Source organism: Pseudorca crassidens, chromosome 10, assembly GCF_039906515.1.
Source record: "Pseudorca crassidens isolate mPseCra1 chromosome 10, mPseCra1.hap1, whole genome shotgun sequence".
Classification (NCBI taxonomy): Eukaryota; Metazoa; Chordata; class Mammalia; order Artiodactyla; family Delphinidae; genus Pseudorca; species Pseudorca crassidens.
In genome coordinates, this window is record NC_090305.1 from 103,649,338 (window position 1) to 103,677,315 (window position 27,978).

The 27,978-nt window shown below is 41.7% G+C and overlaps 1 protein-coding gene across 1 annotated transcript; it reads right to left on the reverse strand.

Moving 5' to 3' along the window:
* Window positions 1-1,316: 1,316 nt before the first annotated feature.
* CCDC174 (coiled-coil domain containing 174) lies at window positions 1,317-27,978 on the reverse strand. The gene is made up of 11 exons (XM_067755584.1): window positions 27,851-27,978; window positions 25,039-25,143; window positions 24,003-24,103; window positions 16,887-16,945; window positions 14,747-14,921; window positions 11,264-11,359; window positions 10,134-10,276; window positions 9,300-9,394; window positions 8,630-8,762; window positions 6,742-6,894; window positions 1,317-5,318 (listed from the first exon to the last, which is right to left on the reverse strand). Exons 1-11 carry the CDS (start codon window positions 27,890-27,892, stop codon window positions 5,020-5,022), a joined length of 1,401 nt encoding a protein of 466 aa, XP_067611685.1. The 5' UTR covers window positions 27,893-27,978; the 3' UTR covers window positions 1,317-5,019.

Genomic DNA, 27,978 nt, shown 5'->3' on the forward strand with positions numbered 1-27,978 from the left:
TTCCTAACAGTGAAATAACGTAGCCAGCCAACAACTGAGGAACTGTTTGACAACGATGCAGATTAATATGAAGTATTAGGCAGCAAAAAAATAACTTGTGCTCAGTTTTGAGAAATGTTAAATTAAAAAAAACCCACACAAATGGTAGGTCTACATTGATTACACATCCCATAAACACCTATGCTGATCATAATTGGAAGCAGAGATACAAAGTCTTTCAGTTTTAAGGTAAAGATGACACTTTAGGAAAGAAGACAACAAACGAGGGCCCCTGAAAAAAAAGCAGCATGTTCTCAGACAGGCTTGTGACCTGGGAGACCTAGGCTGGGAGCAGGGCCCATTCTTGTATTTCCTGGTTTCCATATCAACCCTGAACAACCGAGACTGTCTGTGCAGAGAGGAGTGGTGTGGGGACTGAGAGGTCAAGAGCTACACCCGTGTTCAAGCTCAGGGAAGCTTACTTGCTGATAACGACCAAATAGAAACAGAACATATCGTACCCCAGGGAAGGTTTTTTACAACGGGGCAAAACCACCACCTAGCAGGTGAGCTTAGAGTTAGAGAGAACATGGCAGTTAGAAATGTAGCGGGGAAAGATGCTGTTTAAATGGAGGGTAGAAAACAAGTAATATTTGTGACCACTCCCATCACTGGACAGACGTACATTTACTGGGCATGGTTACACGAACAGCCGGGATTTACCGAGAAACGGTAACAGAAGATCAATACTCAGCCTGGGTGACAGGTTTTCACTAAAACACCCTGATTCTTTCGATTGTTCTGGTTTTCCCATCTTCCTAGACAATGATCTACACCATCCCACCGTTCTCCCCACTCTGCCCTGCCCCCCACACATGCTCTGAACGTTAAGCCAATGTCCGGGTCCACACCAGCAAATGCCTCACCACCTACCAGCAGGGCAGGTGCCAGGACCACGGGAGTTTCATTTTCTCTCATGGTTTTCAGCAGGTTAACAAATTCTTTTCAATTATCACGACTTACCTTAGCCATATAGTTTTTTACAGGAACTGCTTGACGTATAACTGACTTAGTTCAATTCACTGGCTGAAAAAAAATTAAACACATATGGCGTGGCTACTCTGTGTTGTATTAACTGTAAAGACCAGTACCCACTCCATTCCAAATTCTAAATTCTACTGCCTCATCTGTGTGTCACAAAAAGGTCAGCTGATAGCCATCTCCCAGGCTGCACTATGGCTTTAAGAGGAAATAAATTATCCCACAAGTCTTCAGCAAATGCACCGCTAAACATAGCAGGAATCTCATGTATATGGATTTAAAGTTTCTCCTTTGGGAATTTTGCAAGCAAACAAAATGATTTATTTAGCCAATTCAAACGAACTGTATCAAAACACACAAAGGCCTGGAGAAAAGATTACAATGAAAACAAATAATTCAAAGCAATTTCTGATCCAAAATATTTCGCTTAGCTCCACAATGCCACGAATGAGGTGTGGTCATGCTTTCTGATAGATTTCAGCACTGCTAGCTCCCAAGTCAAACAAGCCATAGGAGTAGCGTGAATGCTTAATGTATGCTTGGAAGAGATGTGTTTGCCAACCCTTTAGTTACTAACAGGAGAGTTATGTACAGTCAGACCACAGAACATGTAAAAACAGATCATTTAGAGTTGTGCTGTGCATTCAGTAGCACTAGACTTGTGTCTTTTGAGCATCTGAAATGTGGTGTAGTATGACTAAGGAACTACATTTTATTAAACTTAAAACTTGATAATTCAGTTATTGGCAAACTCTTAAATGTTTTCAGTATGTTTGGATGAACCTGGGTATGTGAATCTACTTTCAAATGTATTTTATGAAATCTAAATACAGATCAAGTATTCCTCATGAAAATTTAGCATCTGAATTAAGATGGGCTGTAAGTGGATACACAGATTTTGAAGACTTGGTGTGAAAAGAAATGCAAAATATCCCATTAAACGTTTTGTATATCGATTAAATGTTGAAATATTTTGGATATACTGGATTCAATAGAGTTGACCCTTGAACAACATGGGTTTGAACTGTGAGGGTCCACTTATGCGCGTATCTTTCAATACTACTACAGCACTACAGGATCCACAGTTGGTTGAAACCAGATACAGAACTGTGGGTACAGAGGGCCGCCTGTGGAACTTGAGCATCCACGGATTTTGGTTTCCATGGCAGGTCCTGGCACATACAGAGGGATGACTGTATACCACAAAATTAATTTCACTTTTTAAATGTGGTTCCTAGAAAACTGAAACTGACACACACAGCTTATACCTCATTTCTACTGGGCAGTGCTACCAGAGCACGGGTCTGCAGCCTAAGAACTCCAGTGCCATCTGCTGGACACACTCCTACAAAACAGGCCCACAAGAAACACTAAAACTGGAATTGTGTTAATGCTGAAGGACCCTGAGTCTGAAATGGAAGAGGATAAAACAACTGGGCTCATAAAACACTCAACATATGCTGTTAAAATGAGATTAGAAAAAGGCTTATACAGTCTTTGAAATCCTAGAGAATATCCAACTTACAGTTATTAGTCGACAGTGACCCTGAGCCAGCATGCACAGGCTGCTCTGCCGTCCAACGTGGGTGCCCTGGGCAAGGACAAAAGGTTATTTGGGGACCCCTTCCGTGACCACTGCCTCCTATACTCATGTGCTTGTTGCTGCCTGCCTAGTCTTCCCATCCCTTCTCTACACTATGCCTCTCGAGACCTTCTGCTCTACCTTATAAACACAACCTCTTCCCATCTTTCTCTAGTCTATTATTCACCTTCTCTTTTCTTCTATTTTTCCTTATGATTCTAGGATATCTAATAATTGTTTTTTCCTTTTAGTATTCCAATTTTTCTTTTTGTCTCCTCTCCTTTTGTCCTACAAGCTGTTTCAGTTGGTTTTACACTTTTACATTTAAGCCTTTGGTCCATTTTGAGGTGCTTTTGTTTTTTATGTGGTGAGACGTATGAGTCCAAGTCCATTGTTTTGCATGTGGCGAGTCAGCTGTCTCAGAACCATCTGTAGAAGACTGTTCTTTCCCTACTGGATGATTCTGGCACCGTCAAAAAATTAAGTGACCATAGATGTATGGGTTTATTTCTGGACTCTCAACTCTGTTTCAGTGATTTATCAATATGTCAGTACCACATTGTTTTTTTTATAAATTTATTTATTTATATATTTTTGGCTGCGTTAGGTCTTCGTTGCTGCACGCAGGCTTTCTCTAGTTGTGGTGTGCAGGCTTCTCATTGTGGTGGCTTCTCTTGTTGCAGAGCATGGGCTCTAGGGGCCCGGGCTCTAGAGTGCAGACTCAGTAGTTGTGGTGCACAGGCTTAGTTGCTCCGCGGCATGTGGGATCTTCCCGGATCAGGGCTCGAACCCATGTCCCCTGCATTGGCAGGCGGATTCTTAACCACTGTGCCACCAGGGAAGTCCAGGACCACATTGTTTTGATCCCTGTAGCTTTGTAGTAAGTCTTGAAATCAGGAAGTGAGTCCCCCAACTTTGTTCTTATTCAAAATTGTTTTGAATATTTGATATTCTGGGTCCCTTACAATTCCATATGAATTTTAGGATGAGTTTGTCAATTTCTGCAGAAAAAGGCAGCTGGGTCAGTTGGTTTTCATTTTTGTTAGGAGAGATATTTGCCTGATCAGGCTGACAAAATGACCATTTAATAGGTCTCGCAACTCCACCCTTGATCTGGACTTCAGAGGTTAAGTTTGCAAGAATTTGGAATTTTGTCTATTACTGATCCATACTGGGGCAAAAGACTGAGAGCAGAGGGTGCTGAAGAAAACATGAGTCTGAAGCAAACATGCACCTAAACAATCTGCCACTTAGATATCACGTGACTAGTCACGGACCCTCTCTGTGCTCCCATCAACACCACTGTGCTGTGGGAACAGAGACCACAGGCTCCAGCAGGTGCTTTGAGGACCTGCTCTAACACCTTCTTACAAGACTCACTGGCCTGGGAGGCAGCTGTAACAGCCCTGTGGACCTGGTGGTCAACTTCTACTGCTTGTCTGCAGCTGTGAAGAGAACATTGAGGTGTAGTAGGTAGAGGACGGGAATGGTACTCAGGCACAGGAAGTCCTTCTGGAGTTCTGCTCACCCACTTGTTAGTAAAGACAAAAGGACCTTGCTGTCCCTCACTCCAGCGCAAGTCCATCCTACCCAGGCTGAGATGACTCAGCTCCCAAGAGAGATCAGGGCCCAGAGCGGGAGAACCAGGGAGGCAGGTGGAGATGAAAATCCAACCCTGGTGGCTAAGGAGCACAGCTCTTACCATGCCCAGCAACCTCCACATGTGCCCATCACTCAATACACACTTAATGAACGCCCACTAAGCGTGGCTGTGATAATCGCCACTCAAAAAGGAGTGATAGTAAGAGCAAGTGACGTCAATGTCTACCTTTCTGGACTGTGAAGTCCTTCCTGGTCTTCCTGTTCATTTCAAATGATATGCTTAATTCTCCATTAGTGTCAGGGTCCTCCTGGAGACTAGATCACTTTGCCTCCCAGTGTACCCTCATGTGCCATCATTTGACAGGCTAAAATTCTTCCTGACAGATGCTCCACCAAATGACCTGGAAGCTGAATGCTTGGAACAAAGACACCTACAAGCTAGTACTGGCAAAAGGAAAGGAGTGGAACCCTTAAATCTGAATAAGTCTTGGGAGTGGGTATGAAGCAGACAGGATTGCAAACACCTTAGTATCAAGTATTACAGAGTATGTTTACTCTACCTCAGCTCACATGTAAATCCAGATGAACTGGTATCTCCATACCAATGAGAATGAAATGAACAGCTAAGTGGCCGGAGTTCCCACAGTACCATTCACTTTCTTCCCTGCTGACAAATACAGCCTGAAGTCTGGATCTTCAGGGAAAAGACAGGAAGAGAAAGTTACAGTTCAGTCCCTAAAGTTAAGTTATTTTCTCTGCTCTGGGAGAGGAAGGCACCATCAATAGTACAGACCCAAGTTATAGTGTTTTTAAGTTCATGTCACTTGTTTATAGTATGAAATCATATCATCCAGAGTTTCAAAAGTGACCGCCTGGGCTTGTGGTAGGCCGCTGGGGGCTGGAGTGGATGATGTATGTGAAGAGCTGGGGTCATGGCTCTGGCCAGGGTGCTGCCCCGGGTCACTCTGTGCAGGTGCAGGTCTGTTCCATGCCTGGCTACTCAGAGAACCAGTTCTTTTTTGGTCCACAAAGTAATTCGATGGTGGGGCAAACTCAGGGTCTCTCTCAGCCCGGAGATCTGATTGCCTCTTCAACCAATACCCAAAGGAAAAGTCTAGTAAAAATAAGAAAGAGTATTATTAGAACTGATGATTGAATCATTGAATGTTTATTGTTATTACTTTTTAATTATTGTATATACTTCTTAAAAGCCACCTTAAATTCTCTGGAGAACAAGGACAGTAATAACAGAACTATAATACAAGGTATATGCGATGCCTACAAAGGATAAGGAACCAGGCCAAGAAAAAGGAGTGAGAACTTCCATGTGGAGAAAGGTTCAAAGAAGGTTCTGTGGAGAAAGAAGGCTGGCAGGCTCTAGAGACAATGCCAAAAAAGTACTAAAATTGCATGTGAGAGACAAACATAAAAAATCAAGCACTTAAATCATTTGCTTGACATAATGTTACAGGTACTTCATAGCAAAACACAAGTTTTGTCTTTTATTGAGTTTTAGAAGACACAAAAGGCACCTGTCCAGATCTATCTTGGTATTCCATCTCTATTTCTAACAGTAGCACTAACCAAAGGCACTCACCCATCTGCATATCTTTTACTTTAGTCGTGGATCTCATCAGTTCCAACAATTCACGCTAATGTACCACTGAAATGATCTTTTTCAAAAAGACATAAACCAGAGCCTTCTCCCAAAGAGAGGCTGCTGTAGGGACCGTGGTGTATTTACAGAAAAAATTTACAGACAATTCTGCATAACCCAATGGAACCATATGTGAATCCGAGTTAATACACTGGGACACAGACTGTTTTCAACTGAACATAAAAGAGACTGCTAAAAACACGGAATACATTAAAGTACCAAACCTTCATAAGGTTTTAAAAACTGGTTCCTGAAAAACAGCATCCCAGGGGCTTCCCTGGTGGCGCAGTGGTTAAGAATCCGCCTGCCAGTGCAGGGGACACAGGTTCGAGCCCTGGTCCGGGAAGATCCCACATGCCGCGAAGCAACTAAGCCCATGCGCCACAACTACTGAGCCTGCGCTCTAAATCCTGCGAGCCACAACTACTGAGCCCACGCGCCACAACTACTGAAGCCCGCGTGCCTAGAGCCCATGCTCCACAACAAGAGAAGCCACTTCAATGAGAAGCCCATACACCGCAATGAAGAGTACCCCGCTCACTGCAACTTGAGAGAGCCGCGCAGCAATGAAGACCCAAAGCAGCCAAAAATTAAAAACAAAAAACAAAAAAAAAACAGCATCCCAAAGCTGTAAGACCACATGGGGGCAGCGGGAATTTCAGAAACCTTCCCCCAAGTGCTTCTCAATAAAAAAAAAAAAAAAGAAACTCATCCTTTAGGCATGACGCCTTGTAGACCCTGGTCTTTTATAATCACACTGTCTAATGCTCCTGGGTATTGAGAAGAAACAAGTTCAACGATGTGGAGAATTCCTTAAGCTTCCAAGGACCAGTAAGACTCACCAGAATCACACTCTGTTCAGGAGAACTGACCCCCTTACCTTTTCCTCTGTCCCACTCCCGGATGTGTGGCACCCCAGGCCGGGTATCCTTCCTCTCCTGAACGATGACTTCGACTTTGCTACTCTGGGCAGCTGTATGAGGAGCTGGCATGACCTCTGGTTCTGGTGGCAATGGCCCAATAACATCTCCATCTATTTTTGGCAATGGAATAAGACTTCATTATAACAAAGCTTAAAACTACTTTAAAAAATTAAATAGAACATGCTCATCCTGAGAGTACAAACAATAACCGGTATTTATTGAGTATCTATCATGTGCCAGGCAGTGGGCTAAGTATTTTGTATACAATAGTTCACTTAACCCTGTAATAACCCTAATAAAGTCAGGACTGGTATTCCCACTTTATACCCATTTTATAGATAAAGAAAATTAAGATCAGAAATGCTACACAGGTGGACAGTGACAAGGGCCAGGATTCAAACCCAGGATGGATGGATTTCCAAGTCTCTGTTTGCCCCTATGCCACCCTGCTTCCCCTGACCAACAATCGAAGGACCAGAAACCCCCCAATTACTCAACTAAAGTAAGAGTCTCCGACTAAGCAAGGGGACTGAGGGTGATGAAGAGCTGGAGCCTGGCGACAGGCTGTATGCTATTCTATTTTGGCCATATTTTAAAAGAAAATAGATTTTTAAAAAGCACTGGTGGCACTTTACATCTTGTGGAAATGACAGATGTTCAGGAGTACAGCAAAAACAGAGAAACAAAACACAGTTTAACATGTCACAGGGAGACAGCATTTATACAAAACTAAATGGACCATTTTCCGATTCCCAAGTGTTCTGATCTCCTTCCAAAGCTAAACTGAAGTGTGTTCAGAATTAGAAAATGGCCCGTGGCTTAGCACAGGCTTCCGGGAGAGCCGGAGAAGCTTCTATGTGCCCCTAACACCCACACCCCCTTCTTCCTTTTGGGACTACAGTGCCCCCCAGCTTCAGCTGGATATGTGTCACCTCGTCAGAGAGGCCATTTCCCAGCCTCCCCTGCAGCTAGGGATGGCCCGTGGATTCTGGCCATTGGGATGTAAATCCGTAGGTTGTGTGTGATCCTGACTCACATCCCTAGAATGGAAGCTGGGTCCCCGCCCCTTCTTCCCCAGGGCTGGATCATGAACAGGTGCTGGGGAGCTAGCGACCGTGCAGCTGAGAGGAACCCTCTATGGAATGACAGAAGGATTAAGACAGGAACAGGCCAGGGAAAAGGTGACCGTACAGGGCAGAGCTACTACCTGCCCTGGACACCCACCACCTCTGAGGTGTTAAACTAGAGAAGCAGACGTCCACCTGGTTTGAGCCAGTCTCTGCAGTGTCTCTGTTGGGGAGTTTATCCCAGTCTAGCATAACTCTCACAGTGAGCAAGTCTGACCACAGTACTGAACGGTGCTCCCAGCATTTCAACATTCCCTTGGTAAGCTGTCTATACCCATATTTGTAAATCCTTTATTTTATTACTTTCTGAATGCACGTCTTCTTTAAAATACATTACTTTATAATAACCAACAAAAACCGCAGCCATAGCAAATGAAAATAGGTCTAAAACATGTACGTGCACAACTAAATTTTATCCTAAAATACCTTTTAATTATTTTACTTAGGTATTTTACTCCTAAGTCTCAGTTACTAAACCATGCTGTTCTATGAAACAACACAATATACTGCTAATACCCTTGTCTACAGCCTAAAATTTTCTTTGGAGTGTAATTCCATGCCACTTTGGTTATAAAAACTGTTCCTGGCAATATCTCCAAGGTGCACTGCTTGCTTAGAGAATAAAACTAGATGGCTGATTTCCACATTGCCAGTCCTATTATTGAGACATCAACAAAATTTTTCCTTTTGTGGTTTAGAAACACGAGCCAAGATATACCTCTAACTTCTTGCTCTGCTCCATCCTCTTTAGATGTTTTCATCTTTTTTTGTCGGAGTTTGGCAAGTCTTGCTTCTAACATAGCCTTTCTCTTTTCCTTTATATTTTCTCGTTTTGTTCTCTGATCTGTTGTCTGAACAGAACAGAAAATTAGAAAATGATTAGCGTATTCACAATATTTCTGTTGAAAAGGATGAAATAATTAATTTTATTCTAAAAATAGACTAATTGATTTTCATGCCACCTCTAAGAAGCCATCCTTGAGATCTTCAACATGAAGACCCGTTAAGTCCTCTTACACAAGCCCTCTGATGTCTTCTGAAGTTTAGTAAGAGTTCAGAGTATCCTGGAAGGCTTACCTTTCAAGAAAATTCTGTCCTACTCCTTAACCACCCTCTAATAACTTTCTATTTTCTCACCCAGGCCGCTCCAAAAGTGCCATATTTGAAACCAAGTTTAAAACATCAAAGTTATACAAGTTACTTTTGAACAACTATAATCTTAAAGTCTGAAACACCAAAATAATATCGCAATTACCTTTATGAAACCGATAATTGCATTCTGAATAGCAATGTAAATTTCTAATTAATTTACTAGATTTTTTTGCAGTACGGTACAACAAGAAACCCAACCGCTCAAATCCTTAACATCAACTGAGTTTAATTTGTACCTGCTCACGCAGCATTTCTAAAGTTTTCATCTGCTTGTTTCTCAACTCTTTATCTCGGGCAAAGGCAAAGTATCCAACACCAAGTTGCCGGGCCTCTGAAATAAGTCAAAATTATCCAAAAGGTTAGATTTCCCTGATCAGTGAATTAAATTCAGACCAAATTCCTACCACAGCAAAAAGTAACACAATGATGTCTCACACATTTTGTTTTGTTTTTTCTAAGAAGCAGCTAAAACAAAAGTTAGAAGTTGTTTCCATCCTGTTTGCCAAGTGACAAATATTCATTAACATTTTAGTCATAGGCTGTCTCCACTTCTCTTGGGGAGCAAACTCGGATTAACAGACCCTCTGTTAGGAAGATACTCCCAATATGAATATTTTTAGGCTATGAAGTGAAAAAAGGGGTATTTTCAATTCCGAAAGCAGAATCTTTTATTTCCACATAAGAGCTGCTGCTTCACGAATACTTCCTTTTATGCTTGTCATTTGTTCAAGATAAAAAAATGATTTAAAAAAGCTGCCAGATGGGGGCTTCCCTGGTGGCGCAGTGCTAAGAATCCGCCTGCCAATGAAGGGAACACAGGTTCGAGTCCTGGTCTGGGAAGATCCCACATGCCGCGGAGCAACTAAGCCCGTGTGCCACAACTACTGAGCCCATACGCCTAGAGCCCGTGGTCTGCAACAAGAGAAGCCACCACAATGAGAAGCCCATGCACCGCAACGAAGAGTGGCCCCCGCTCGCCGCAACTAGAGAAAGCCCGTGCACAGCAACAAAGACCCAATGCAGCCAAAAATAAATAAATTAAAAAAAAAAAAGCTGCCAGATGACTATACCATTTTCACGAATGTCTTCGTAATGTACGGGCCCCATTGGTCTTCTCAGGGACTCCCTCTCTTCTTCCTCCCATTGCTGGCGCTGGAGTTCTTTTCTCATATCTTCAGATAGTAAGGTTTTTTCATTTGCAGGACTAACGAAACTAGGAAAATCGAGCAAAAACCATCTTAGATAAGAGTTGTGACACAGCAATGCTTCAGTTCAGGAGTGCGATCATGGATGAGTAACTCTAGTTATGAAGAAGACAGTTCCTTACAGAGGCTTCTGACCCACAATACCACTGGGAACCTGCAAAAACTATTTTCACCTTTCTTTAATCAAAGCAAGCAACATGTTACATTAGCATAATGAAATCTTGCCTCACCACTCAGACAAATTACTTTCCCTCCCACCCTGGTCTTGGGCTGAATGGAGGGGGCAGGAGAGGCAGAGAGGAGGAACTACGGGCCTCCTGTGGACGGTCTCCCGTGCAGGACCTCATGTCCTGTCAGGTGGCTCAGGGCTTCTGCACTTTCTTCCCTGTGCCAAGCCCAGGCCTACCTGAACCTGGATGATGTGGACAAGGTGGACCTTCTCCCAACACTTTCCACACAACAGCTGCCCTTGGTTAGAATTTTATTCCCTGGGATGTTTTAGCAAGTTACCTCTTGGGTGTGTCTTAGGCACCACAGAAAAAATTCTAGCCATAAAGCCCTTACTTCAAAATGCAAAGGTGTATAAACGAAAAGTTAAGCTAACTACCTGCCTGCCCCCACCTGCTGTGGGATAACCAAGAGTACATTCTTAAACACTTTCTCCGCAGTGGTTTGTTTGTTGGCTTGGTCTGGGCTCATTCTCTATTTGTTACTCTGTAGGCAGACATCCTTCCAAGTAAACAGATAGGCTCTAACTCATCCCTTTTAGTAGCTACACAATCTGGATGATCAATCACTCAGGTTATTCCCTGAGTGTGGACTATGTGTGTATGTGTATGCTAACCCCAAAAAAGTGCTTCCACTAATATTCTTATACATTAAAAAAATACTCTTACAGCAGAGCACCAAAGAAAATAAACTAAAAACAGCCTTGCGCACAAAACAATCCCCGTGTCTGCATGTCATGGGCAAAGCTTTGCATGTCACACACTTACAGCCTCCCCTGAAGATTTTTATCCATTTCCAGCAGATGTGGCAAATCCTTTCTCATACAGCGCCGGGATCGCCCTAAAGAATCCACATAATCCACCCTGAAATAAAAGTGAAAAGACGTGGAAAATTGTACATGACATATGGTTCCGTAAGTTAGGAAGTTGGTGCACAGTAAAAAGTTAATTTAGGCCCCATCACCAAGAAAATCCCTCAACCTGAGAGACCACTACCATTGGTAAGAACATGTTTTTCAAAGTTAAAAGTTGACACACAGTAAGTTCATTGAGCCCTTTATTAAATCTTAGTTTTAGAAACTGTAGAAAATGATCATGTACATCTCTGACCTCAAGACAAATACGCCACAAAGACCCCTGCTGCAGCATCTCAGAACTTACTTTAATTTGGTTTAAACAATTCCAAATATTTTATCAGCATCATAATAACTTTGCTCCGTACCATATTCTCAACTTGCTCACTTCCTTACAGTCTTCCCAAATTTGACTTTTTATTCTTTCCTGTATTTCTTCAAATTGGTACAATTCTTCCCAATGAATTAGAACTTTCTTAATATAAGTATTTTGAGAGACTCTTTTTGACTAGGAGGAAGCCAAGCAACACACATTTTATACCAAAGAAGCACCTCAGCAGTGGGCCAGTCTGTTATCTTTCACCCCTGTTCCTCTTTCCTCATCCTGGCCCCAAGTATCTTTGTCCAGGTATGAGGCAGGGGAGCCAGGCAGCCGGCAAGGCCAGTGAAATACTGAGACTCCCCCATACAGGAAAAGGGCAGGTTTTCATGAGTAACATTTCATTTGCATTATGATGCAAAACATTTTAAATTTTTTAAATTATGGGCAAGGACTCCCTCACAGCCTTTGGCAGGAGGCTGAAGAAAGCACAGAAGGGCCAGCGCTGCTGCTGGACCAACTCAAGGTCAGATTACCATGCATGTGGCTTTGCTTTTGTTAGCCTTTTCTTTTGTCTCACACCTGCCGATTCCAACTGTCAGCCTATGATTTAAAAACTGAATGTTTGGGAATCCACAACTATAGTCCTAAAACTGATGACCACAGAAATAAAACCTCCAACAGCAGAGAGCAGGTTCTTTCTCCCTTTTCTTCTCTTCCTTTTTTCTTCTTCTATGAATGGAGAACAAAAAACATTGAGCCAGATGGTCTGAGTAGTTATTTACAGTATTTTTGTGGAAAGATTTTCCACCACCTGGAACTTAACTACTTAAAGGATTTTACAAGCAGTTACAATTCTGGAACCTAATTTAAAAACAAAAAAAGTGTCAGAACTGCTTGCAGTGCATCTTCCTTCACCATATGGTGGCATGTGACACCTTCAATTGCCCTCCAAACTCTTCAAATCAGTAACAAATTGATTGTAATCATACAGGCATTAATATGAGGGGAAAAAAAAGACATTAAACCTTTCAAAGGAGATGAGATTTCTCCTATGAAAAGCAATCACAGGCCATTCTGTCTCTGGAGAAGGCCTCCAAAACATTCAGATCCCATCAAAAAGAAGTGGCAGAACAGCAGCCAGCAACTGCCCCATGTAATCAGCAATCACTGAGCAAGCTCTCAGAGAAACAATTACTCGAGGTACAAGGGGGACACAGGAGGGCTTGGAGTCATGCCCTCTTCACAGGGCTCTAGGGGGAAGTTAGGGCACACGCTCATGAAACACTCCTAACAGGAGCAGGCAGGGTGTAAAAAGTACCAGAAGTTTGCCTCAATCTTCTTCTGGTAATGAGGCCAGTTATGTGTCAATATAAATAAAAGGTAAGACCCAAAGGAGCAGAAAGTATGTTTAAGTGCTACCAGAGTTGAGATGAGGGAGAAACCACTTAGACTAGAAATGATGAAGAGACCATGACAGAAGGGATGGCATCATACAGGCTCCTCTTCTGGTTGCTATAGCAAGTGTGTGGCCACTTAGCCCACCCCAAATATAAGTGTTTTAGAAGGTAGGTAAGAAGACCCCTCCACAGCATGAAGATGCACGTTCTCTGTGTTCCCAAGCAGTAAGACTGCTCTCCTCACTCATAAATGACTCCTGCCCACAGGGGCAATGGCTGACAAAAGGTCAACGAGTGCTGCCAACAATCCTAAGCAGTTCCTAACAAACACCCCCATAAAGAGGACATTTGAGCCTTGAAGTGGGGGAGGGGTGGGCTCTGCACCAGCAGGAGGGGAACAGGCAGGGTTACTCCCAGGACACAGCATCAGTGCATCTCCATGCAATTTCAAGCCCTTTTGAACAAGTTTCTAAACAATGTCTTAGGTACAAAAAAATCATAATGGAATTTTCATTCTGGTCTCTTTGTAAAGAAAAGACTAGTTTCGTTTCCCCATCATTCACCTACTAGGCATCACCATCCCTGTTCTACAGATGAGGAAACTGAAGCTTAGAGAGGGTAGGAACTTGATCACAACCATATCACAAGTGAAAGGCAGAGCTACTGCTGTCCAGATCCAGGTCATGATGCCTAGACCACACTGCCAGAAAATGTCACAGCCAGAGTAAGGCTCACTGGATCAGCTCTGCCAGCCTCTTTGCACTGGAAATAGAGATAACACTATCTACGTGATGACTCTCCATGATGCCCGAATAAGGACATGGGTAAGGTAGCATGGGTAACAAAGGAACATTCTTCTGCCTAAACAACTTTTTCACATCAATGAAACAGGCCTATCAATGCCTCCATACCTGGCACAGTGCCTGGCACATGGCAGGAGTTCAGTCTATCTGTAATTATTTCCTTATTGGAGCTACTCCTTCTATACCTATAAATCCAATCCTATTTAAAGTGGAGTCTCTAAAGAAAGAAAACTGATTAAGAACAGAGAGAAAGGGACTCCCTTGGTGGCACAATGGTTAAGAATCCACCTGCCAATGCAGGGGGCATAGGTTTGAGCCGTGGTCCGGGAAGATCCCACATGCCATGGAGCAAATAAGCCCATGTGCCACAGCTACTGAGCCTGTGCTCTAGAGCCCGCGAGCCGCAACTACTAAGCCCGCATACCTAGAGCCCGCGCACCGCAACGAAGAGCAGCCCCTGCTCACTGCAACTAGAGAAAGCCCACGCACAGCAATGAAGACCCAATGCAGCCAAAAAAAGAGAGAGAGACTGGGACTTCCCTGGTGGTCCAGTGGGTAAGGCTCAGCACTCCCAATGCAGGGAGCCCGTGTTCAATCCCTGGTCAGGGAACTAAATCCCTCATGCATGCCGCAACTAAGAGTTCACATGCTGCAACTAAGAAGTCTGCACGCCACAACTAAAGAGACCGCATGCCTCAACAAAGAGCCCACATGCCACAACTAAGACCCAGCACAGCGAAAATAAATAAATAGTAAATAAATAAATATTTAAGGATAGAGAGAGATGGCTTGATATCAACCAAACAACATAACTCTCAAAAACTAAACGCAAGTCTGACAATGTTAACATGACCAAATGGCATAATATCACCAACCATTCTTCACTGGGATCCTGGGGAGGAGGGATATCTTTTTCAGAAACGGTTTCTTCATCATCATCTCTTTCTGTCTTTCTATAATCTCTATTGGCACCAAGCTCTTCCATTTCTTTGCGTTTGTCTATGATCTTCTGTGTGAAATCCACAAGGTACATATCCTCCACTTCTTCATCTAGGACATAAAAAATAATTTTCAGATTCTTGACATCAAAGAAGAAGACCACACGTGGAATTGACAGGAAGCAGTCACATTCAACACTAGGCGGCTATATTACCCGACAATTCAGTAGTTGATGTCCCCACCCACCCCCTAAATGCTCACAAAGACACAGAGCCACCTCGAGACTGACAGGGAAGCTGTAAATAGACCACTGGACACATGTACCACATAAAAAAATCTTTAAAAGCCTAATGTTTTCTGCTGCATTGTCAATAACAAAAGGCTTTAAGATAACAAAACCATTTGATTTCAAGAGACTCATATAGCCAATTACATAATACAGAAGCAGAACTGTATTTCTCAGTAGTCTTTGTGGCTATCAGTAATACCCCTCTCTAATCATGTGGGCCATATCCCATAACCCTAATTATACTGCTACAGTATGGCAAATGTTTGAAGGGTCATAACACAAGTAAAAGAAGTCATCTGAATTCTTTTCAATCCAAAGAACACCACTTTCAGGTAAGACACGGTGCCAGGATCTGCAGGGCATACAGAGATGTGTAAAGTGCCATCTGCCTGCAGGCTTCATGATCTACTTGAGCTAAAACATACACTGAAAGTTAAACAGCAATCCATGATTTTAATTTAACACAGTATAGTGGGTGTATTCACAATGTTTCATGAAGTTTCACTCTGCTAGATTTAAGCTCTAAAGAACAGATAGTAGGTTCCCTACTACCAGGGGCTGGTGTCACCCTCACTGTACAGTGGAGAAGAGCTGAGGCTCCAAAACTTGACTAGCCCGAACATGCTGGTCCAATATGCCTATCAGGAGGTGGGCCTGCCGGTATGGACAGAACCAAATCTCCACGTCTACACACTCCTTTGGACTTGATTTCTATATTAACAATATAAGTAAAGTTTGAATCAAACGAAAAAAGACTTTTTTTTTTAAGCCACAAAAACATGTAACTCAAATGGGAAAGAGATACACGTTCCCAGAACTGAGGTGTAAGACCATGTAACAGTGAGGCCTCCTGCTGACTGACACCCTGCTGCTTCTTTAGGAGGAAGGCAAAGCCTCTCCCAGGGCCCTCAGCTTTGCGCGCACCCAACCTGCCCAGGCTGGGCTCCCCACCACACAGGGAACACGCCTCTGCTGTCTGGGCCGCCCATGACCAGGGTCCCGCCCCGCTACCCTCCTGCTGCCCCACTACCCCCTCTCCCTGCCCCTCTGACCCAGCCCTGCTAGTCGGCTCTGCCAGCTCTGGCCCTCTCCTCCCTCCGATCTGCTCTCTCCATTCTCCCCCTGCAGAATCCCTTTCTCCAGTTTTCCAACACCTTCAAGACCCCCATCAGAGGCACCTTCTCCCTAGAGACTTCCACACATGCCTTTTAAAGGCAATAAGATATGTACTGCCTTGTAAAATCTCTTCTACTGCTGTTGAACTGTAGGTTGGGTTTTATTTTTCTGGGGCAGGTATGAGGAAAGGGGGATCTTTTTATTATTATCTTAAAAGCAACTATAAGCACATCACAGAAAAAAACTAAAAATAGAGAAAAACAGGGGAAAAGGAACCATAACTCCAGTACCCTGATATAACCATAATTCCTCCCAGGTTTTTTTTAACATAGCAATAACTGTAATTGTGGCCTATTTAGACCTTGCTTCCTAAATTTGTTTTGTTCTGTGCCATTTTCCTCCACTGATGATACCCCGCCTTGAGGGCAGAGGCAGAGAATCTGGCTTATACCGTACTAGCTTGTCCCTTCATAGCACCTATCATGGAGCCCAGCACCCACGGGGCAACTGAAAAACTATTGCTGATTTTCTTGTCTCTGTGCTGGCACGGAAAGTAATCAATTTTATTCTTTAAATTTCTCCCTATTCTTACAATTATTTTAACAAATAATAAAATACCACAGAGGTATATGAATTACAGAAAATAAAGATATATAAATAATCATATTTACCTATAAAGGCTCCTTTAGTCATTTTTTCATATAATTTGGCTTTTTCTTCCAATTTCTCCCTAGTAGTAAAAAAAAAAAGCAAGTATTAGAAATGGTCTTATCACTGCAACTCCTGGTAAGTCTGCCCCATCCCCAGCCTTACTGCTGCAACCTGCCCAAGGGACCCAGCCTGACTACAGCTGAAACCCCGCCCTGAGGGGACCCTCAGGCCCAGCCAGGTCTGCTCTGCCAACTAAACGCAAGCTCCGTGAAAGCCTAGCCCATGTTTCTCTCATTCATGACTGTATCCCAGGGCCTAAAACAGTATCTGGTGCATAGCAGATGCTCAGTAAGTATCTGATGAGTGAATACATGAATGAATTAAGATTCCAATTTAATTTAAATGCCAAATGTAACTTAAATACCAAAAAAAGAGAGATGTCTAAACAAAAACATTTTCTATTTGCAACCTTCCAAATGGATCAACAAATTCTATTTGTTTTACAAATTCCTTGTCTTATACAAGGGTCCCCGGTCTCCCTTGGCTCATCAGGCCTAAGGGAGGTAGAGACCAACTTCTTGGAAGTCTGTTAAAAATATATCGTGTCTATTTTATACAGAACATGAATAATGTATTCATGACAAATAGCTAATAAAAAACAAACATCAACCCTGGTATTTCAATACAGCAGTCTCCCTGCTCATGTTAATTCTAGAGACATTTATTCTTTCGTGGGTAAGACAGCTGACAATTCTTTTATTCTAGAAATACCTATAATGGTAAAGAGCCCCAAACAAGTCATCTGAGTTTTTGCTTGTGAAGGATCACACTTAACCATAATAGAAAATTTCATTTCTAATGGTGTCCCAAGGGAATTCCCTAGTGGTTCAGTGGTTAGGGTTCTGTGATTCCACTACAGGGGGCATGGGTTCGATCCCTGGTTGGGAAACGAAAATCCCACATACCATGCAGCGCAGCCAAAGTAGTATTAACAATAATAATAATAATAATGGTGTCCCAAGGCAATGAAGTTCCTTGGTCACACTGCTGTGTGCTCTGGAATAAGTGACTTAACCTCTCATACACCTCAATTCCCACATCACAATAGGAAAGATAGCACTGCCTCTTAGGGTTGTAATGAGGATCAATTAGATAATACACGTAAAGCATGCCACCAGTTACAGCCTCTTCGTATCTATGTCAGAAAGATTCCTCTTTCATTTTACACATTCATTCGCAAGCACTGACTACATAAGTGCCAAGCACTGTTTTAGGTGCATAAGACAAAGTTCCAGCTCTCATGGGGGTCACACTCTAGAGAAGGAGAAAGACAATAAATAAATCAATGAAAAAGAGGATTTCAGACAGTGAGAAGAAGGGAAGGAAATAAAAGCAGGTTTTCCCAATAGAAGCCCTTTGTCATGCATTGATGGAGTGCTCTGTGGACCAGCTTAGTCATATCAACTTCTAAGAGGTTAAGTTGCTCTTTTTCAGATGGAACTTAATGTAACAAGCAGTCTTGTTACAGAATCTCATCATCTTAGTAAAAATAAAACTTCAAAAAATTTAGAAAACAAAATACACTGTCTGGACAGAGAAAATGGGCAGGACACTAAGATAGGGTAGTCAGGGGGAACCTCTCTGAAGAGGACGTTTGGCCTAAGGCTTGCATACCAAGAAGTCAACCATGGAAGGAATCTTCAGGGAGAAAGCATGTCAGGCAGAGGAAAGATGAAGAGGGAATGAACTTGACATGTTCAAGGAGACATCAGCGTGGTAGAGGGTGCTGAACAAAGGGGAGACTGGTACAAAATAAACACAACAGAGACAGGTGGGGACAAGAGTGCAAGGGAAAGGATAAGAAGTTTGGATGCAGTGTAACAGAAAGAAGACAGTTTTAAGATGGCAGGAAGAGTCTTCAGATGAATAATGGAGGGACTTCCCTGGTGGCGCAGTGGTTAAGAATCCGCCTGCCAATGCAGGGGACACGGGTTTGAGCCCTGGTCCAGGAAGATCCCACATGCTGTGGAGTAACTAAGCCTGTGCGCCACAGCTACTGAGCCTGCGCTCTAGAGCCCGCGCGCCACAACTACTAAAGCCTGCGCACCTAGAGCCCGTACTCTGCAACAAGAGAACCACCGCAATGAGAAGCTCGCGCACCACAACGAAGAGCAGCCCCCACTCACCACAACTAGAGAAAGCCCGTGTGTAGCAACAAAGACCCAATGCAGCCAAAGAGTATACATTAATTAATTAAAAAGTAATGGCGCTCAAGGAAGACGTCAGGGAAATGGCCACTGGATTTAGTATATGAGGAAGTCATTGGTGACTGTAAAGAACATTTCTTCAGTCAAGTAGTGAAGATGGAACTCAGAGGGCAAGGGTATGGGACACTTATCTGGAACCCACTATGTGCCAGACACTATATAACTCCTTTAATCTCTTAAGGGGCTTCATGAGTTAAGTATTAACCACCACACATCACAGACAAGAAAAGCATCTCAATGGAAAAGTAACTTGCCTGAGGCCTTACATCCTCATGGACCTACCTCGGCCTGTTGTAAGCTCTGGAGAGATGCAGAAGTCCTGCAGATCATGGGGAGACTTGATTCCCCACGAGCACAATGAACGTATTATGTAAAAAGTTACTGGATAGAAAAATCACAGCAAAGTACCAAGGAATACTCTCTTATACAGAGGAAACTAAAAAAGATCATGCCGATAGTTAATACTCAATGGTGAAAAGGTGGAAGCTTTTACTCTAAGGTCAGAAACAAGACAAGGATGCCTACCCTTAACATTGTTATTCAGTGTAGTATTGGAAGTTCTAGCCAGAACAATTAGGTAAGAAAAAAAAAAAAAGGCGTCCAAATCAAAAAGGAAGAAATAAAACTATCACTATTTGCAGATGACATAATATTATATATAGAAAATCCTGGGCTTCCCTGGTGGCACAATGGTTAAGAATCCACCTGCCAATGCAGGAGACACGGGTTTGAGCCCTGGTCTGGGAAGATCCCACATGCCATGGAGCAACTAAGCCTGGGCGCCACAACTACTGAGCCTGCGTGCCTGGAGTCCATGCTCCGCAACACCACTGCAATGAGAAGCCCGCCCACCGCAACGAAGAGTAGCTCCTGCTCACTGCAACTAGAGAAAAGCCTGCACGCAGCAATGAAGACCCAATGCAGCCAAAAATAAATTAAAAAAAAAGAAAATCCCAAAGACTCCACCAAAAAACTGTTAGCACTAATAAATGAACTCAGTGAAGTTGCAGGATACAAAATCAATACTCAAAACTCTATTGCGTTTCTATACACTAATAATGATCTATCAGAAAGAGAAAATAAGAAAACAATCCCATTTACAATTGCATCAAAAAGAACAGAAGAGACTTCCCTGGCTGTCCAGTGGTTAAGACTCCATGCTTCCACCACAGGGGGTGCAGGTTTGATCCCTGGCTGGGGAACTGAGATCCCACATGCCATGTGGCACAGCCAAAAAAAAAAAAAAAAAAAAAAATCATAAAATACTTTGGAATAAATTTAACAAAGGAGATGAAAGACCTATACACTGAAAACTACACAGCACTGATGAAGAAACCAAAGATGATGCACATAAGTGGAAAGGTATTTACAGATTAGAAGAATACTGTTAAAATGTCCATACTACCCAAAGCAATCTACAAAATCAAAGCAATCCCTGTTAAAACTCCAACGGCATTTTTCGCAAAAATAGAATGAACAGCCCTAAAATTTGTATGGAACCACAAAAGATCCCCAAAGAGCCAAAGCAATTCTGGAAAAGAAGAACAAAGCTGGAGGCATCACGTTCCCTGATTACAAACTATATTACAAAGCCATAGTAATCAAAACAGTATGGTACTGGCATAAAAACAGCCACATAGATCAATGGAATGGAAAGAGAGCCCAGAAATAAACCCACACACATGGTCATTTAATTTATAACAAACGAGCCAAGAATATGCAATGGGAAAAGGACAGTCTCTTCAATAAATGGTGCTGCGAAAACTGGACAGCCACAGGCAAAAGAATGAAACTAGACCATTATTGTACACAAAAACTAACTCAAAATGGAATAAAAACTTGAATGTAAGACCTGAAACCATAAAAATCCTAGAAGAAAACACAGGCCACAAGTTCCCTGACATCTGCTGTGGCACTGACTTTTTTTGGATTTGACATGAAAAGCAAAGGCAACAAAAGCAAAAATAAAGAAGAGGGACTATATCAAACTAAAAAGCTTCTGCAGAACAAAGGAAATCATCAACAAAATGAAAAGGCAACCTATTGGATGGGAGGAAATATTTACAAATCATTTATCTGACAAAGGCTTAATAGCCAAAATAAACAGAGAACTTACATCTCAACAGCAAAACAACAATCCAGTTTTAAAAATGGACCTGAATAGATATTTTTTCAAAGACATACAGATGGCCAACAGGTACATGAAAAGCTGCTCAGCATCACTAATCATGAGGGAAACACAAATCAAAACCACAATGAGATATCACCTCATACCTGTTAGAACAGCTACTATCAAAAAGACAAGAAATAACAAGTGTTGGTTGGTGAGGATGTGTAGAAAAGGAAACTTTCATGCACTGTTGGTGGGAATGTAAACTGGCATAGCCACTATGGAAAAAGAGTATGGAGATTCCTCACAAAATAAAAATAGAACTACCATATGGGGACTTCCCTGTCAGTTCTGTGATTAAGACTCTGCACTTCCAATACAGAGGGGAGGGGTTCCATCTCTGGTTGGGGAACTAAGATCCCACATGCCGCACAGCGTGGCCAAAAAAAAAAAAAAAGAACTACCATATGATCCAGCAATTCCACCTCTGGGTATTTATCTGAAGTAAATGAAAACACTAATTCAAAAGATACATGCACCCCCATGTTCATTACAGCATTATTTACAATAGCCAAGATAAGGATACAATCTAAGTGTCCACTGATGTATGAACGGATAAAGAAAAGGTGACATACATACACAATGGAATACTATTCAGCCATAAAAAGCAATGAAATCTTGCTATTTGCAATGCTATGGATGGACCTTGAGGGCATTATGCTAAGTGACATAAGTCAGACAAAAGAAGACAAATACCGTATGATTTCATTTATATGTGAAATTAAAAAAACAAAAACCCAAACAAACTAACAAAAAAACCCTAAACAAAAAAACTAACAAGTTCATAGATACAACAGGATGGTGGCTGCCAGAGGTGGCAGAGGGTGGGGAGGAAATGGGTGAAATGGGTGAAGGGGGTCAAAATGTACAAACTTCCAGTTACAAAATAAGTAAGTCATGGGGATGTAACATACAGTATAATGACTGTATTGCATAGTTGAAGTCTGTTAAAAGAGTGGATCTCAAAAGTTCTCATCACAAGACAAAAAAAACTGTGTGGTGATAGATGTTAACTAGATTTATTGTGGTGATCATTTCACAATATATACAAATATCAAGTTATTATGTTGTATACCTGAAACTAATATAACATTATACTTCAATTATATCTTAATAAAATACATATATAAAGCATTAAAAAGTTATAGCATCTTTCAACAAAATTAAAATTCTAAGAATAATGTCCAGTAGTGAGAAAAATGTCTCAAAAATGAACATACCTTTAAGTCAAGTCTCATGTCTGTTGAGGATAGGCCAAACATTAAGAAAAACAATCCCCCAAATGGGCTAATATTCTGCCCTTTATTCGCAGACCCAAAAGAGCTGAGGAGCTTTAGCAACCACTGTTTTCAACTTTCATTATGCAATAGATCCAAAAGCACATGTGGCAGTCATGACAGACATTAAAACTTGGGATTCTGAGTCCAGGGTGATACTGCAAATAAGGGAAGAGCTCTTCTTTACAGAAGAATGCCAGTTAATAAACAGAATGAAAAAATAATAAACATGGAATGATAGAATTAGAAAAATCCTAACTTTGAAATCATCACTGTAATAACTGACCCATCAGTGATGACAAAATCGTCGCATGAAAACATACTGGCAAACAGGATATTCACAGTCTCAGTTTCCCTCCTTAGATTATTATTAATTACAAATGCGGAAGAGCATCTTTACAGTGGAAAAATCTAGCAGACCTATCTTAACTAAGTGATCAAAGTTATCATCACCAACAATGACTTAAACTGACATCATGAACCTCCTGATGTGATTCAATGGGAGGACATATCATTACCTATATATTCAATAGTATTCTTATCAACAACAGTTAGTGTGACTCTAATCAGATTGTGGGACACTGTAGAAACAACTGGGCTGGACTCTTTAAAAAACATTAACAGCATAACAGACAACAAAAAGGGAAGGGAACTGTTTTAGATTAAGAGAGACTAAAGAGATATGAAAATTAAATGCAATATGTACTCTTTGATTGACTCTTGGATTAAATGTTTTAAAAAATAATAAAGGACATAACCTTTATTTAGGATAAATGGTGAAATCTGAATATGGACCATATGATAGTATTATTTTATCAGTGTCAAATTTCTTGGGTATGACAGCAGTATTGTGATTATGCAAGATAATGTCCTTATTCTTAAAAGATATATGCTGAAATATTTAGAGGTAAAGTATCATGATGTTTAACGAAGTTTCTCTACACACACTGGAGAGAGGGAGGGGGAAGAAGAAAGTAAATTTTAAAAGATGTTAATTGGTGAACCTAGGTGAAAAGTATTAGAATATTCATCACACTCTTCTTTCAAATATTCTGTCAGTTTGAAGTTTTTCATATTAAAAAGTTGAGGGGGAAATTCACTTTCTAAATGCTAGTAGCATGCCACCTAGTAGCCCCAAACCACACCACCATGAGGACACTTCTTAAACACTTGTTGATAACCTCAGTGCCTAACAGGGGCTCAAAGTGGGACTGTTTCATCTTTTAAACTGAGGCTTTCTCTTGTCTTCTTATAAGACTATAAATATGTCTGCAAATTATATTATTTTCAGAGTAATAAGAGTATTTGGCTATAAGGATGATAAAAATTAAAATTGTAAATCAAAAAGAGTAAAAGTTTAACTTTCATTCCTTTACCTGGGTAGCCACAACAGCAGCTACATTTATCAGAGCGAAACTTTACCTCGCTTTGTCCAAAGTCTTCTGTTCCTCAATCTTCTGTTCAGCATCCTTCTCAGCTCGATTTGAAACTCCTGTGTTTTGTCTGCTCCAGATGCTTGGTTTCTGGAGAATAATTTAAAAAGACAAGACAGAATCTCCAAATGATCGCAAAAACTCTCTACTTGTCTTGTACATCAGAAGGAAAAAAAAGATAATTAGATCTTATGAATCAGTGGAAATAACTAGACTTCTGACAGCCAGCCTATGTCCTGTAAATACACTGTACACAGCAAAGCTGGAGCTGAAAAAAAAAGCCCTAATTACATAAAAAAAAATTTCTTTACACAATTGCAGTTACTTTTCTTTTATCTCCTGAATGATTACAACCTAATTCAAGACTAATGAAAACATATATAACAGAGATTTAGTAACACAAGTAACAGATACCATTAGCTATAAAATTGTAAAAACATTCACAACTCTTAAAGACCCAGTTATATTTCTGCTATATTTCTATATTATCTAATTGTTTATCTCTGTTTGGATTTATAACACCTGTAAAACTAGATCATCTTCCATGGAAATGTAAATAAACACATTCTAACAGCATGTACTATTCCAAAAGAAGTGGCTAAAGAATTGGATCATTACAATGCGCTTTTTTTTTTCTTTTTTCTTTTTTTTTGCGGTACGGGGGGCCTCTCACTGTTGTGGCCTCTCCCATTGCAGAGCACAGGCTCTAGACGCGCAGGCTCAGCGGCCATGGCGCACGGGCCCAGCCGCTCCACGGCATGTGGGATCTTCCCAGACCGGGGCACGAACCTGTGTCCCCTGCATCGGCAGGCGGACTCTCAACCACTGCGCCACCAGGGAAGCCCATAATGCGCTTTTAAATCTTACTAATTTCTATCTTAATATTTAAAACATTTCATGCAGATGTTCAAATACAAGACAGGGATTTTTATGTAGCAGACACCATGAACACTTTCAAAAGACCTAAGTACAGTGTAATTTCCCTATGTTTGGAATTGATGGAGATAATTAGATCTTATTTTTACCTTAGTAGTTGGTTTTGGTTTCCCCAAAACTCCAGCATCTTTTAGAAGTTTTTCTTGTTTGAATTCTTCTTGTTTTCGGAAGAGTTCAGCCTTAAGGTCTACCAACTAAAATAAAACCAATAAGCAAACAAAAACAATTAATTCTAATGAGTGACTGGATTTCTAAGTTTTTACAATTCTCAAAACAAGATTACAAGCTCCTATAAATGGATAAAACTGGATATAAAACTAAAAGTTTAAATGTAGAATCTAGTACAAAATAAAACCAAGTCATATTTCATTCCAGCTCTGTTGTAAATGTATTTAACTTTCAACACTTCAAGGCTTTCCTCTGGGCAAGGGGAGAGTGATAAAGCAAGGTAAATGAAATCTGCATCTTTTAGATTCAGATTCAACTAACATTATTAAGCACCTTCTGTCTGACTGGCACTGTCCTTGGCTTTTTCTTGTAGTAATTTCACTTAAACATCACAACAATTTATTATTTCTATAGGAAAACGTCTTTGTTCAGCAACAATCTGAGCACCAGTATATGTCTGGCACTTAACACTGAAGAGCAGGATACCAACATGAATTAGACATAATGCTGCCTCAAAGAGCCTACAATCTCCTAAGAAATGTAACTTACAATACCAGTCCGTTGTAAAAAATGCCGTGAAGAGTGGAATTAAGTAGCAAAAAGTTCAGATAAAGGAGTATTTCCTTCTGGCCAGAGTGATCAGAGATGGCTCTGAAATGAAGCTTAAAGGATAGGCAAGATTTCAATAGCTAGAAAGAAAATGGACTGAGCGAATTTTGTTTCGGCATGTTTTGGAAACTGCAAGTTTAGCTGAACAACAGGGTTCAAGAAGAGGAAAGGCCAGAGCAAAGGGTACAGGGGAGTTGGATCAGTCACCACTATCTACTCCAAAAAAGGATGTAATGACAGTTTCCTTTTTAAGGATCCAAGTACAGCTGCTTATACACATGGTCATTTATAAAGCAGATACTTATAAAGCCCAGCATCACAAACTGACTTTTAAGGTAAATCAAAATGACTGAGCTCAATGATTTCTATTTTGGAAGGAAGCAATTTAAAAATAGGCTTGGCAGGGTTTTTAATAATGCCAAGGGCAGGTTCATTCTAGGGCCTAATACTCTAAATTTAAAAAAAAAAAATTTTAAACTTAAACCTTGGGACTTCCCTGGTAGTCCAGTGGTAAAGAATCCACCTTCTGATGCAGGGGACGTGGGTTCGATCCCTAGCCGGGGAACTAAGATACCCACATGCCACGGGTCAACTAAGCCCACGTGCTGCAGACTACAGAGCCCACGCTCCACAACTAGAGAGAGAAAACCCGCACACCACAATTAGAGAGAAGCCCGCGCGCCACAACGAAAGATCCCGCATGCTGAAACTAAGACCTGATGCAGCCAAAAATTAAAAATAAATAAAGTTACATGTATCACTAAAAAAAAGACTTGTACATTTAAGGAAAAAAACTTAAGCCTGTTCTTCTAAGCCTTTTTTTTTTTGATGTGGACCATTTTTAATGTCTTTATTGAATTTGTTACAATATTACTTCTATTTTGTCTTTTGGTTTTTTGGCCCAGAGGCATGTGGGATCTTAGCTCCCCAACCAGGGATCGAACCCACGTCCCCTGAATTGGAAGGCGAAGTCTTAACCACTGGACTGCCAGGAAAGTCCCTCTAAGCCTTCTTAACTACATTAATTTTCTAGCCAGACATTTTCCTATTAAACTTTTGAACTTTAAAATGAAGATGCTCAGAAAAGTGTCAATTCCCAGATGGCATTCACATTATGAGTATTGCTAATTTTAACCCGTCAGGAAAGGATAACTTTAATTTTACAGCTTTTTGATCCCTAATCCTCAAACATAATAACTAGTACCAATTTTCAGTATTAGACGGGGGAAAGGAGCTCAAATATTGGGCTACTTCCATCTTTTCCTTCATATCGCTTGCATCCTAACATTCTGCAGTAAATCCGAGATTAAACCAAAGGTTAGGCAATTTGCTCTGATATAACGGAAAAGACAACAGCTTTGGAGTCAAACGGAGTGAGCCCAGTTCTACCACTAAGAACTCAGTATGTAAGCTGGAGAAAGCCACTTCATTTTCGGAGCCTCAATGGCATCACCTATAAAATGGGGATATTACTAGCACCTGCCTCCTAAAACAGTCAGGAAGATTCAATGAGGTAGTGCATACAAAGTGCTGGCACAAAAGTACTCAGAACAGGTTTTCTTCCTAGAAGCAACTAACTTAACAATGCTGTTTACATTCTGTTAGACCTTACAGCTTCCGGGCAGCGCAGCCTACGGGTGTATTAACAACTGTTTAGTTCCTGGTGGGGACTCTGGGCATCTCGGATCCTGGGGAACAAATCACACTAATGTTCTGGGGGGACCATGCCCGTCCCTGAACTAAAGGGAGACATATCTGCACAGCTAGCAGAGGCTGCGTTCCCCCTCCGACGGTAACGAAGACAAGGCTGGCAAAGAGACCTGGCCTGTTGTCGCGGAGGGGAGGCAGGGACATTCCAAACCCGGAAAAGACACCAGGTTCTGGTCCGCGTCTGACGGGCAAGCCTGGTGCCGGTGCACGGCGGAGGGGAGACGTCACGTTCAGGGTTCTACAAGCAAGAAGTGAGCCCTGGCTTTTTCTGGGAGAAAAGCCAGGTACCGGGGGTCCTGTCTGAGGGGAAGCCAAGTTTGGGTCCCCGAGTGAAGAAACAAACGAGGTCGAGATTCCTGTCCGGCAGAAGCGAGGAGAAGTGGAGCCCGCAGCATCATCTACACCCGTACTCACCGAGGACGCCGTGACGTCCAAAGGCTTTTTCTTCCGGTCCATGGTCGCACTAGGGCGCCCCAGCACAAAGTGAACGCCTCACCGGGTCTCCGCAGGCCTCTTATACAGGCTTCCGGCGTAACCGGAAG